General features: G+C 61.3%; 2 protein-coding genes across 5 annotated transcripts; one reads left to right on the top strand and one right to left on the bottom strand.

The window, feature by feature from the left end:
- Positions 1–56: 56 nt before the first annotated feature.
- Positions 57–2,852, top strand: Fgf22 (fibroblast growth factor 22). Of its 2 annotated transcripts, none has more exons than XM_052747300.1 (3): positions 57–301; positions 1,543–1,646; positions 1,727–2,852. In XM_052747300.1, the coding sequence occupies exons 1-3, from the start codon at positions 115–117 to the stop codon at positions 1,922–1,924; spliced, it is 489 nt and encodes a 162-aa protein (XP_052603260.1). In that variant the 5' UTR covers positions 57–114; the 3' UTR covers positions 1,925–2,852. The 2 variants fall into 2 exon arrangements, with proteins under 2 accessions (XP_052603260.1, XP_052603261.1); XM_052747301.1 differs by having other exon boundaries at positions 1,750–1,893.
- A 959-nt stretch (positions 2,853–3,811) lies between these two features.
- Rnf126 (ring finger protein 126) lies at positions 3,812–10,795 on the bottom strand. 3 transcript variants are annotated; one of them, XM_052747286.1, is made up of 9 exons: positions 10,654–10,795; positions 6,534–6,592; positions 6,370–6,433; positions 5,946–6,190; positions 5,412–5,480; positions 5,276–5,345; positions 4,859–4,948; positions 4,660–4,775; positions 3,812–4,269 (listed from the first exon to the last, which is right to left on the bottom strand). In XM_052747286.1, exons 1-9 carry the CDS (start codon positions 10,726–10,728, stop codon positions 4,200–4,202), a joined length of 858 nt encoding a protein of 285 aa, XP_052603246.1. In that variant the 5' UTR covers positions 10,729–10,795; the 3' UTR covers positions 3,812–4,199. The 3 variants fall into 3 exon arrangements, with proteins under 3 accessions (XP_052603246.1, XP_052603245.1, XP_052603248.1); XM_052747285.1 differs by having other exon boundaries at positions 4,855–4,948; positions 10,654–10,794; XM_052747288.1 differs by lacking the exon at positions 5,276–5,345 and having other exon boundaries at positions 4,855–4,948.
- Between the last annotated feature and the right edge of the window lie 1,317 nt (positions 10,796–12,112).

The raw sequence follows: 12,112 nt of genomic DNA, 5'->3' as shown, positions 1-12,112 counted from the left end.
GCGTGGATGCCCCGGCCGGCGGCCCCGCCCCCGGCGCCCATTGGACAGCCGCGGCGCTGGCCCCGCCCCCGACCGTGCAGCTGGGCCACCGCGCGCTGGCGGGCACAGGTCGGGATGCGCCGCCGCCTCTGGCTGGGCCTGGCCTGGCTGCTGCTGGCGCGGGCACCGGGTGCCCCGGGCGGGTACCCGCATCTGGAGGGCGACGTGCGCTGGCGCCGCCTCTTCTCCTCCACCCACTTCTTCCTGCGAGTGGACCCCGGTGGCCGGGTGCAGGGGACGCGCTGGCGGCACGGCCAGGACAGTGAGTGCTGGGGCAGGAGATGGGCACACCTCCTGTGGGCTCCCGGGCAAGGCAGGGGCCTCCGGGTGGGGTCACTGGCCTATGTACAAGGTCAAACTGTGCATGCCAGTGGGACTATGAGGCAGGAAACCTGCTCCTGGGATTGCGACCTGCCTGAATTGGGGTTCGCTCTGTTCCCAGACACCCCTATTTGGCAAATGAGGTAAGAGGGATGCCCTGATCTCAAGGTCCTGCTAAGAGACCAGGAATGTAGCTGGGTCCAGACAGAACCCTGCTTTGCATACAGAAGACCTTCGATAAGTGCTTGTGGCGTGTATGTGGCGTGTATGTGGCGAGAGGAAAGGCCACGGTGAGGAGGAAGCTGGAGGTGATGGAGAGGCCACAGCCAGCTCCCCTGCTGCTAAAGTCTGGCAAGAGTTCCTGGGAGGGTTTGAGCTCAGCCCTGGGCAGGTGACAGGGCACTGCCCATCCCAGTGGCTTTCATCTGGGTTCCAAGGCCCTCATTAGGCCACACAGGATGAGGGCTGTGACAGGGGACTGGCTGGGCAGGTCCATCCGTGGTAGCACAGCGAGGTGGAGTGGCCCCAGGCTGGGGAAGAGGCCCAGCTGAGTGACCTGGGCCCTTCACTACTTCTGAGATTTAGATCCCACCTAGACAGGGATGGGGGTGACAGGTGATGGGCTCTTCCCTCCTTAATGTGGTAGTGACAGTGTGGTGCTGGCCAAGAGGATGCAATGCTAACCAAGAGGGCCCACGGTCACTCCGTAGGTGATAGGGACTGTGGCAGAGTGGTGTGACTGTGTCCCAGCATGGGGCCTCAAGCTTCTGGAGAGGGCCTAGAGGCCTGTGGTGGGATTTACTTCCCTGAACCGGTTCCTGCAGGGAAGCTGAGACCCAGGCAGGTAGGGCTTGCCAGGGCAGATGAGTCCAAAGCTGGCTTCTCCAATCCTGGGCCTCAGTTTCCCTTCTGGAAATGTGTACAGTTGGCACCCTCCACCCAGGGTTGTGTTGTTGCTATGAAGCAGAGGGCATACAGTCGGTGCCCAAGCATGTCAGTGTCAGCGATGGCCTGGCTCCCCAGGTCTTTTCTGGCTAGCGCCTGGCGGCTGTAGACAGACTCCTCTTCGTGCAGGGAAGCTCCGTGTTTGTTGTGGAGTCCTAGTCTCCAGGGTCCATGCCAGCTGGGGTTGGAGACAGCCCAGTGTGGCTGCCGCCTGACTGTCCTCTTCCATCCCCTCAGGTATTGTTGAGATCCGCTCTGTCCGTGTGGGCACTGTGGTTATCAAGGCTGTGTACTCAGGCTTCTACGTGGCCATGAATCGCAGGGGCCGCCTCTACGGGTCGGTGAGTGATGGGCAGTGGGCAGCCACCGGGTGGTGATGGTTGGTGGGGCCGACAGCCAGCCTCACATACCCGCACTGTAGCGGGCCTACTCTGTGGACTGCAGGTTCCGGGAGCGCATCGAGGAGAACGGCTATAACACGTACGCCTCGCGACGATGGCGGCACCGCGGCCGACCTATGTTCCTGGCGCTGGATGGCCAGGGCGTTCCTCGGCAAGGCGGGCGGACACGGCGGCACCAACTGTCCACACACTTCCTGCCAGTGCTGGTCTCGTCGTGAAGGGCTTGCTGATGGTTGAGGAGGCATGGGCAGCGGAGAAGGCCTGGAAGATCTGGAGTTGGGCAGCAAGGGGCCCAGGCCAGAGATCCTGGGCCCACACATGCCTTTCCTTAGGTCACAAGCTGTGTGTCTGCTGGCTGCCAGGCATGGAAGTATGGCAGGGCCCCTCAGGCGAGGCCACTCAGGGGGTACACAAAACTGGCAGTTTCCATCCATCTAGTCTGGAGGTGAGGGCATGGCTGGGCTCAGCCTGGCATGTGCTCTGGGAACAGCATGGAGAGGTTTGGAGGTGGGGACGCACCAGGTGGATGAGGAAAGTCAAGACAGGGTCAGGGAGGGTGGACACGTTGTGGAGGGCGTGGCCCAGGTTGGCGGTAGTAGTGACATAGACCTGTGCCATGTGGTCAGAGTAGGGTTGGAGCTAAGAGCACTTCTTGCTCTTCCAGGGGGACCGAGTTTATTTCTCCCACGAGGCCATTCACAGTCACGTGTATGTCCCACTCCAGAGGATCCAACTTCCTTTTCTGGCCTCTACCAGCACCTGCACTCAAGTGCACATAACTTGCTCCCCATACACATAAAAAAGACACACACACTTTTTTTTTTTTTTTTTTTTGAGACAGTCTCTGCATATTCTTGGCTGTCCTGGATCTCGCTCTGTAGACCAGGCTGGTCTCAAACTCACAGAGATCTGCCTGCCTCTGCCTCTGCTTGATTAAAGGTGTATGCCACCACTCGGGGCTGATGTGGGGCCTCTGGACACTAGATGAGTTCACCATGTTCCCAGGAGTCACTGGGAGAGCCCAACCTAATCTCACCTAGATCACATCCTGGGGACACCAGTGTCAGCTCCTGTCCCAGAACCATCAACAATAAATGTCGTAAGCTTTGGCGAGCATGGTTGCTCGTCACAGAGGCAGGACACAGACACTGTGCTGACAGCTTTCAGAAGGGACACTCGAGTCCTAGGCAGGGACAGCATCTCCAGGGAATGGCGGTCTGCACGGTACCTGTGGGTGGCATCCTCTCTGCTATCAGGCCGTCAGGGTGGGATGTGGCTGGCAGCTTCGTCATTTAAGCACCCCAACCCAAGGAAGCCCAGACTCGTGCCCCAGACCATGGCAGAGTAGAGGGCAACCAAAGGTTAGTTGGCTGACACCATGGCATCGCCAGGGCTGAAGTAACACACGGTCCGCTGGGCTCTTCAGGTCCTAAACTTGAGGACAGGGTGGGCAGGTCACACCGTTGCTGAAAGCAGTGACTTGCTCTGGCTGTGGGGGTGCTCTGGGTCTCCTCCATGGAAACAAGGAACAGGAAGGCTGGGGACCTGCTCACCCACGGCAATGCTGGTGTGGCGCTGGGCGAGTGAGCCCTCACAGATGCTGCAAGTCTGTCACCCCCATGAAGGCAGGGAAGTGGTATGTGGATGAGACTGCAGGGTCCTGGTCACAGGCCCCACCACGTGGTCACCCACACGCGGGGCTTGCAACAGACAGCTTCCCACCCAAGCAGCCCTCAAGTTCAAATTGCCTACTGTGGAACACTGCCAAGGCCTGGGTACCTTCAGGCCTTTGCCAGAAGCATAAACCCACCCCGTGAGCTGCCCCACCGGGCAGTCATGGACACCCTGGCTGAAGGAAGACGCCAAGCCATGGGCTCTGCTTTTTGAGTAGGTGTATTTTAAATAGCTTTCCAGATAACACACATTTCCCTTTAAAAAAAAAAAAAAAAAGTCTGCTGGAGCAGTTTGTTCCTGGGTCTGCTGGTCACCCTCATGGTCCCGAGGCCGGCGCTGGCTGGGTGCTGGGCCTGGCCTCTCAGGGCATGTGGTAGGCTGGGCCTGGCGACAGTTCTGCTGACTCTCCACAGATCATGCATGGCCGCACGTGGCTCAAACGTCCATTTATTTCAAAGCAGTAATAATTTAAAATCATAAAAACCCTTCTGCCGCAGTTGAACATTTGGAGGGTGAGGCCAGAGACGCTGAGGGCGCCTGCTGGGGACATGGGGCCCACGCACGCACGTGCCTCCAAACAGGAGCGGCCATGGCCAAGTCCGAGCCTGTCGCAGCCTGGGGCCCGCCAGGTGCTGCTGGCCACCACGGGGCAGCACCTCTAGTCCACGGCCATGGCGGTGCTGGGGCACCTGGGGCTGGTGGGATGGCCGAGCCCGGAGGGTGGGTGGCCAGGTGGGACTCAGGAGTTGCTTGTGGCATTCTCGTTGCTGGGCGAGCTGGACGAGGATGAGGACGAGGATGACGAGAAGCCCACTCCGGTTAGGCCTGGGGGATTGGTGGCCGTGTTCTGTCCGGTGAGGCTCTTGCGGCAGACCGGGCAGCTGTCATGCTTGAGAGGACAGAGGAGGAGTTAGGAGGGGCCGGGTCTAGGTGAGAGGGCCGGCAGGCACAGCAGGAAGTCAGGGACAGCACCCACGGCAATGCTAACATGCTCTGACCCAGAGGTCCTTTCTGGATCTGGGTGAGGGTGGAGTAAAGCCAGGGCGAGCGTGAGGTCAGCCTCAGGGTCCAGGTGTGGGTCGAGGTCACAGCTGGACCCAGGCATGGCAAAGGCAGGCTCAGAGTTAAGGGAAGGAAGGAACGGTCTGGTGAGTTATGGCTAGTGTGAGGGCCGCGGTTAGGATGAGCACAAGGTTTCTGATTGGCGGGCAAGCAGACTAGGGTTAAGGTCAGAGCTGGGTCTGGGTGTGCGGGCTGCCTCCGAGTGTAGGGCAGTCACCTGCTCGAGCCAGGGCACAATGCAGCTGTCGTGGAACAGGTGGTTACAGGGCAACTGCCGCACGCTCTCCCCCAGTCCGTAGTCATCTTTGCACACGGGGCACTCCAGGCCCGAGCCTGCAGAGGAAGCGGGTCGGTGAGAGGCAGGCCGGGGCAGGGGAGGTCCCCGGGACTCACCACCACCCTGTGAGCATACCCACGTGTTCCTCTGTGACGGGGACTGTGGGGAGGGCTTGAATCTTCTCCTTGTCTGCGGGTGGGGGGCCCGTGTTCTCAAACTGATTGAGGAGCTGAAAGACAAAAAGGAGCAGTAGCCTGAGGGGGGCATGGTTCCCAATGGGGTGGTGGGGCGTGGGGAGTCTCCACCTGCCCAGCTCTGCAAGGCTGCGACCAGCCAGACACACCAGGCCCATTAAACCTCTGGGCTGTCTGAGGCGTACACAGGCCACTGTTCTTCCTAGAACAGGCGTCCTTCAAGAGGCGGGGAAGAAGGGACCGACCACTGAGCTGTCCGACACCAGAGGGCAGGAGGCAGTGGCCTTCAGTGCGCAGAGCCTGCACCCCATCTGCCTCATTAGGCTTCCCGGCCCCCGTAGACGCTGAGTGGCTGGCTGTACCTGTGTGATGATGGCGTCCAGGCCGTTGGCCCCCCAGGCGTAGTCCATTGGGTTCGAGTGCAGGACGCCCCTGGGGGGGAGAGGCCGGGTCAGGGGATGCAGGGTGGGAGGGGCCGGGCACCCGTCCCCTACTCACCAGGGACCAAGGCCCAGGCTGGGTACAGCGGCCGGGGAGATGATACCGTTCACGAGCTGCTGGATGATCCTGTGGGAGAGACGGTGTCACAGGGGCCTGCAGCGGCCAGCACCACCTCACACACAAGAGGCTTGCTCTGCAGCCCCTGCAGGCAGCTAGACTTGAACTGGCCCCATCTTTCTGTCTCCACCACTCAAGTGCTGGGAAGACAGGCATGTGCCCTCCTACCCAATGGGAGGAAGCCATTGGTACAAACTGTCTCATAGGGAATCGCAATAGCCAGAGGTCACGGGGCACGGCCTCAAGGTCGTGGACCCCAGCCTTATTCCACTTCCACGGGGGCATGGGGACGTAGTGCTCAGCTCCTGTGGGGGACCCAGGCTCCTGTCTAAGGAGGGAGGTGGCCAGATGGCTCCCACGGGTAGCCAGGTGAGGCCCTTAAGGAAGCCTGGAGCCGCAGGGTCAGTGGAGTGTGCTTGTTTCCACGCCTCCCTGTGGCAGTGAGGCCCTCAGCAGCTACCCCAGCCCACTCACCCTTCCAGTGTGGGGACACCTTCATGCCGGCCAGTGGCTCGCCGGGCGGTAAGGCGAGCACGGGGCTGCCGGGCCCCATACCGATGCCGAGACTGGTGCTCTCTCTCCCGCCGGCTCTCAGGGTCCCTGCCATCATCGGCCTGTGCCCCAGGAGGGAACGTGGGAATCTCAAAGCTATCATCGAAGATGCCGAAAGCAAACTGGCTGTATCCCTGCGGCAGCGTGAACAGGTGCTGGTCCACACTCTGTGGAGAGGACGTAGTGAGGCCGCCAGGCACCACAGACAGCGAAGGGGGAAGGAGTCCACTGACCAGCCCCCACACGGGGGACAACTGTCAGGGCTAGGAAGAGCACCAAGTACGGGATGGGTGTGTGCCCTCCTGTAGGACAGGGGAGGATCTGGGGACCAGGGACCCTGACTCACCTCAAATGGCTGCCGGTTCTGGTCGGTGGGGGCTGTGGAGGGGGCAGAGCCGTTTTCTGTGTTCCTGGGGAGAGAGAGAGCCTGTCAACTGCAGCTGAAGCCCCTCCTAGGTCCTCAGGGCAAAAAATGCCAAGGTATGGCAGCCCTCCACCCTCATTCACTACCTGGTCTCTTCTGGAAGCTCCTCGATGAAGCCAGACTCGCACCTTGGGCAGATGTAATCCTGTGGGAGAGGCAAGGGTCAGGATGGCATCTATCCCAAGCCACGGACGGCAGTCTTGTCTAGCCTGGGCCTGAGGCACACAGGGCAGTGAGGACAGTAATGGCCTCCGCCTCCTACAGCCTAGTGACTCCAGCACCCTGCTAGGTCTCCCCAAGCCTGGATTCCTCCAGTGACCTCCCAGTCCCAGTGAAGACCCAGACACAGTGAGCACCCCACAATGACAGGACCCCCGGTCCCTTCTTCAGACACATAATGGTGGGACATGGACAGCTAGAAGCCCATGTAGGGAGAGCAAGAGGAAAAGCCTGAAAACCAGGTAATGCCTTCTTGAGACCAAGTGCCAGCTACATTTGTGCTTCTGGGACCAGAACCCATGGACCCAGAGGCCAGGTCACCTCTGGGGCCACCACCACACACAGAAAGCCCCACCAAGTGGAGGGCACGCTTCCCACAAGGCCACAGCTGTTGAGGGTTAAGGCAGTGGTACAGGCGGTCAGCCAAGACCATAGGCCTCTCACGGAAAGAATGGATCCTAAATCAAGAGTGGCCACGGGCCTGACCACTGGGCTCCACACGGCACATCACACACTACGTCCTGCTCCAGCCAGAGGCAGCCTCAAGCTGTTGGACAAGAGGAGAGCGGGCAGGGAGGGGGGTGGCCCAACTGGCAATGTGACACACGAGGCCTGCTCACCACCCTGCAGACACACCTCCACAGCTGAACGCACTGCCACGAACATGTGAAGGGGCACGCCATCAGTCACCGGGGCAATGCCAGCGTGACTCGGCTGACCCGAGACAGTCAGCAAAGCAGGGGCAGGCCTCACCAGAGCTGGGTGGTCGCACTACTGACAGGCCAGAGTCTGACCAGGACCACCTCCTTGGCACAGCACAGCACCAGCACACACGGTCTGGTGCACTCTGCCTCAACCTCCACACCCAGCCACCCCTCACTGGCTGCAGCAGGGACAGTTAGGGCAGGCATCTGCCCACCCTCACAGCAGCTGGTGCCAAGGGTCACCAGCAGAGGCCATTCTGCCTCGTCTGATCCTATCCCTCTGCTCCTGGGAGCAGCTGCCTTGATGGTCCCAGTGACATCCTGCCCAGAGAAGACCCCGATAGAGACCTGAGACTGTAGGATATCCACAGGACATGGGGTGCCCTATGCTCAGGTGACCCCTATAACACATCCCAAAGGACCACTCTGAGTGCCACAGGGAAGGCAAGGGGACGGAGTCCAAGCATCTCTGGCCACAGTGTCAGTGGCCTGCAGCCCCTGGTCTCCAGAGGACAGGCAGCTTCCAGAACTGGCAGGGTGTGAGGCATGGGGAGCCACAGACCCAGCTCCCTGCCCATGGCTCCGCGTGTAGAATCGCCATCCTTGGGCACGTGTGTCCTACATCCTCAGAAGATGCAGCAGCCACCGCCTGTCTCACGGGTCCATGCAGCACCTTACTCAGCACATGGCCGTGCCCTCTGCTCTCCCACCAGGAGGGTTAACGCCTTCACCTTGCCTGGCGCTCTGTATGTAGGAGTGGTTCAGCCCAGGACCCAAGCCAGGCCCCTCATGCTCTACCCCATGCTAGGCACTGTGTTCACGCATGCAGCAGGTACTGGCTCCTCTCATCTACGCCCCTTGACCCACGGGGCAGTGTGCAGGAAAAACGAGGAGCCAGGCTGCAGGTGTCTGCCCACACCTGTGTGTCACATGGCCTCCACCAACACACCCTGCGGAGGATCAAGTCTGGGCGTGCATTGCCCACAGCCTCTGGTTCTAGCCAACTCATCTGTTTCCTACTGACTCGTTCCCAGCCCAGCAAGCTCTTCTTCCCAGCACCCTGAAGCTCTGCCACTGCCTGGCAGCCCCAGCCCCACAGGCACGACACAGACTACCCATTAGAGCAGCAGTTCTCCACCTGTGGGCCGTGATCTCTTCGGGAGTCAAACAACTTCTTCTCAGGGTTGCCTATCAGACATCCTGAACATCAGATATTTACATTACAATTCATAACAGCAGCAAACAGTTGTGAAGTAGCAACAAAAATAAACGTTGTGGTTGGGGTCACCACAACACGAGGAACTGTACTAAAGGGTCCCTGTATCAGGAAGGCTGAGACCCACTGTGTTAGAAACCCGGGGTGCTGCTCACTTGTCTGGGATGGGCAGCACACTGGACAGATGATGACACAGAGTGCCTGGCTCAGGGCCACCCTGAGAAGTCGCCTCTGTCTGACTCCAGACCAGAGCAGCAACAGGGCAGCCCAGGTGCCACCACTGGCAGTGGGTGTCTCTAGCAACCAACTCAGGTATCTGGAGTGGCCGCTGTCCCTACAACTGCACACAGGGCAAGGTCCCCTCCTCCCGAGGGGCCTGTCCCGGACTCTAGACCATGGCAAGTCCCACCGAACCCGAGACCTGCCCCAGCTCCCGTTAGCATGCTAGGTGCTCACACGGAAACCACCACACCACTGTCCAAACACTTGCCACTCCCGGGCCGGCCTACCAACCCTGGAAGAACAAAGACCGTGTTGGGTCACCGGGACTTAGAGGAGGGCCCTTGCCAGGCACAGCAGCAGTCAGAGGTAAGGGTCCTCCTTGTTCAAAGCCACAGGGCCAGCACCTGGTGCTGCGCTGGCCCCAGTAAGGAAAAGCAACAGCTAGGTATGCACCTGGGTCAGGCCATCTCCTAGCAGAGACCCAGGCTTCTGTTCCCAGGGCTCACAAGGATGCTGAGGGGGCTGCACAGTGCCCAGTCCAGGCTCACCCCTGACACTGAGGACAGGAAAGAGCAAGGAAAAGCTGGGGAGACAGGGATGAGGCACAGCAGAGAAGCAGCAATAGCCATCAGGGAGATTCCCACATCCTAGGTTTGCATGGCACCCCAGACTCCACTCTCCCTCCAACCTGCTTTTTTTTGTTGTCATTTTGCTTTTTGTTTGTTCTAGACAGGGTTTGCTGGTGTCACCCCAGCTGTCCTAGAACTCATTAAGTAGACCAGGAACTCCACTTGCCCCTGCCTCCTGAGTGCTGGCATTAAAAGCATGAGCCACCAAACCTAGCCAAACTGAATTCTTAGCGCTAAAATCACCCTGAAGAAAACCACAGTGTCACCACCCAGGGGTAGTGTGCACAGACCCGAAGAAACTACACCAACTCTCACCACCCGCCCTTCACCCGGACAGGCTCTGCACGATTCAGTTACGACCCATCACCTTCTCTGCAATGGCAGTGTGGCTCACACCAGACCAGGTACCACTTCAAAGGACCCACCCAAGCTTCCTTTCCTCAAAATACAGGAGCAGACTCCATGCCCAGCCTGGGAAGGCGGCAGCTGGCTGCAAGTTACAGGGAGATGAACCCTCCCAAGAGTGAGCCTCAAACCTGGTGTGAGATAAGGGGTGCCCGGGGGGTGGGAGGATGCTGCCCTGGGAACCTAGGAGCTACCCACCAAGGGTTGGCCAGATGGACCTGGGAAAAGAAAGGGGAGGTCAGGGACACCAGACACAGAACTCGTCAGTCACTCTCAACAGGCTTGCAGGAACCCTGGGAGGCACCTGGCCGAAATCACCTTGAACTGCACGCAGGAGGCCCCAGGGCACCCAAGCAGGGTCCTCGGGGTACACATGCCCAGAGCCACCGTGAAGCAGCAGGAGGCTTGGGGACACCCAGGTGGGGGCCTGGGGGTGCAGCTGGCCTAAGCCACACCGAAGCGCTAGCCTAAGGCCTGTAACAACCAGCTGGGGTTCCAGCGCGACAGACCCCCGGGCTGCGCCGTCGGGTTCGCAGCTCCTCTGGGCGCAGCTGCGAGGCCCGGGGCGGCGCTCGAGGCCGCGCTGCGCGCCCCCGCGTCCTGGCCACGCGCTCGGCGATCGTCCCCGGCGCGGAGCTCAGCCTCCGATCCCCAAGGGGTCCGGCCGACGCCACGTCCCTACGGGGGACCCCCGCCGCCGCCCTGGGTCCCCGGACCTGCCCGCCATGCTGCTCGCACCCCGCCGGGTCTCAGTTTCCCCTCTCGCCCGCCTCGCGCGCCCAGCCCCGCCGCCCTCCCGTCCGGACCTCACCGGCAGGCGAGGCACGATCTCCACCGAGCAGCAGTGGCAGAAGTACCGTCCGGGCTGCGGCGACGCCTCGGCCATGGCCACCGCCGCCTCCGCGTCGCCCGCCCCCCGCGCGGCGCCCGCCGCCGGCCGTTTGCTGCTCCCTCGCCGGCCGACGCGCCCGCGCACGCTCACGCATAGCACGCACGGCACGCACGGCAAGCGCGGGGCTCGCGGAGAAACGCGGGCGCCGCGCCGCGGAGGGCCGGATCGTGGAGGACGGTGGCCGCACTAGGTCAAACTAGAGACGGCCGGAAGCCGGGGACCTGGGCCGGGCTGAGGGGCGGGGCCTGCAGGTCAGGCGGCGGAGCCTAGTCTCCTTGGCAACCGGGAGGAGTGGGGGGGTGGGTGTTCAGGACTGCGGAGCACCTTGGGGGCGGGGCCTTCCTGGAGGGGGGCGGAGCCGAGAGGCCTTGGCAACCGAACAGGGGCAGAGGCATGCTTGAAGAACGCGGAAATTTCGGGACGGCGAGAAGACGGGTCTCCTTGACAACGACTTTCAGAGGTGAAGCCAGGCGTGGATGCAGGGAGACCAGCGAACGTGGGAGCTTTGTGGGGAGGAGACTCTTCTTGGTAACCTGGGCGGGGCGGGGCCTCGTGGAAGCTTCGGCGAGCGAGGGTCTGCCCGGCTGTCTCCTTGGCAACCTGGGGTAAGGTTCTAGCCCGTAAGCGACGGGACAGCTGTAGGGTCTTCAGACTGCGCGGGGCAGGGCCGGGTTTCCTCGGTCACGAGGACCAGATCCCTGGACCAATCCTGGAAACAGCCTAGGAGCTTGGAGTGGAGCCTCGAGGCAAAGCGTCAGGCCGGCGGGCCCGTCTCCTTGGCAACCGGGCTCGCGAGCTGTGCTGGCTGGAGGCGGGCTCAGGCGCTGGGGCGTGGTCTGCGTCGGGCAGGGCCGTCTCCTTGGCAACCGGGATGGGCGGTTGGGGCGCAGCCGGAAAGCGGGTGACTAGCTCGGGAGACGGGCTGGAGGCAGCAGGGCTGAGTTTCTTTGGCGATCAGGATTGGATGGAGAGCCCTCGGAAAGCCAGGTACAGCCGCGGAGCAGAGTCGCTCGAGGGGCGGGGCTTGGTCGCCTTGGCAACCGCTCAGGTGGTTAGGGCGATCCCTGGACCCCCTGGAGGAGGCTGATGGGTGGGGCCCAAGTGGCTCCTCCCCTTCTCCAGCCCGCCAAGCCCTCATTTGCCTCCGTCCTTCCCCTCTCTGTGCCTCTCCAAGTGCATGGTCCTTCTTTTCCATGTCCAAGTCTCAGCTGCAGTGTCGCCTTCTCGTGTGGTCTCCACAGCTCCATTCCATACCCTATGTGCACCTCATAAATTGTAAAGACAACGCCAGGCAGAAGGGAGTGTTATGTCCGGGCGGTACACATCAAGCGTCACACAAACACTCGCCATACGGACGCGAAGGGACCCATTCTTTGGT

The sequence above is a fragment of the Peromyscus californicus genome, unplaced genomic scaffold, assembly GCF_007827085.1.
Source record: "Peromyscus californicus insignis strain IS unplaced genomic scaffold, ASM782708v3 Scaffold_1__1_contigs__length_55948999, whole genome shotgun sequence".
Classification (NCBI taxonomy): Eukaryota; Metazoa; Chordata; class Mammalia; order Rodentia; family Cricetidae; genus Peromyscus; species Peromyscus californicus.
The sequence above is the reverse complement of the archived record's forward strand: the minus strand, read 5'-3'. Positions and strand labels throughout refer to the sequence as shown.

Coding starts and splice junctions, on each gene's coding strand:
- Fgf22 (XM_052747300.1), top strand. CDS start 115: ATGCGCCGCCGCCTCTGGCTGGGCCTGGCCTGGCTGCTGCTGGCGCGG. Junction 302..1,542: donor CTGGCGGCACGGCCAGGACA/GTGAGTGCTGGG, acceptor CCATCCCCTCAG/GTATTGTTGAGATCCGCTCT. Junction 1,647..1,726: donor GGGGCCGCCTCTACGGGTCG/GTGAGTGATGGG, acceptor CCCGCACTGTAG/CGGGCCTACTCTGTGGACTG.
- Rnf126 (XM_052747285.1), bottom strand. CDS start 10,728: ATGGCCGAGGCGTCGCCGCAGCCCGGACGGTACTTCTGCCACTGCTGC. Junction 6,191..6,369: donor AGAACCGGCAGCCATTTGAG/GTGAGTCAGGGT, acceptor TCCTCTCCACAG/AGTGTGGACCAGCACCTGTT. Junction 5,346..5,411: donor AGCCTGGGCCTTGGTCCCTG/GTGAGTAGGGGA, acceptor TCTCCCCCCCAG/GGGCGTCCTGCACTCGAACC.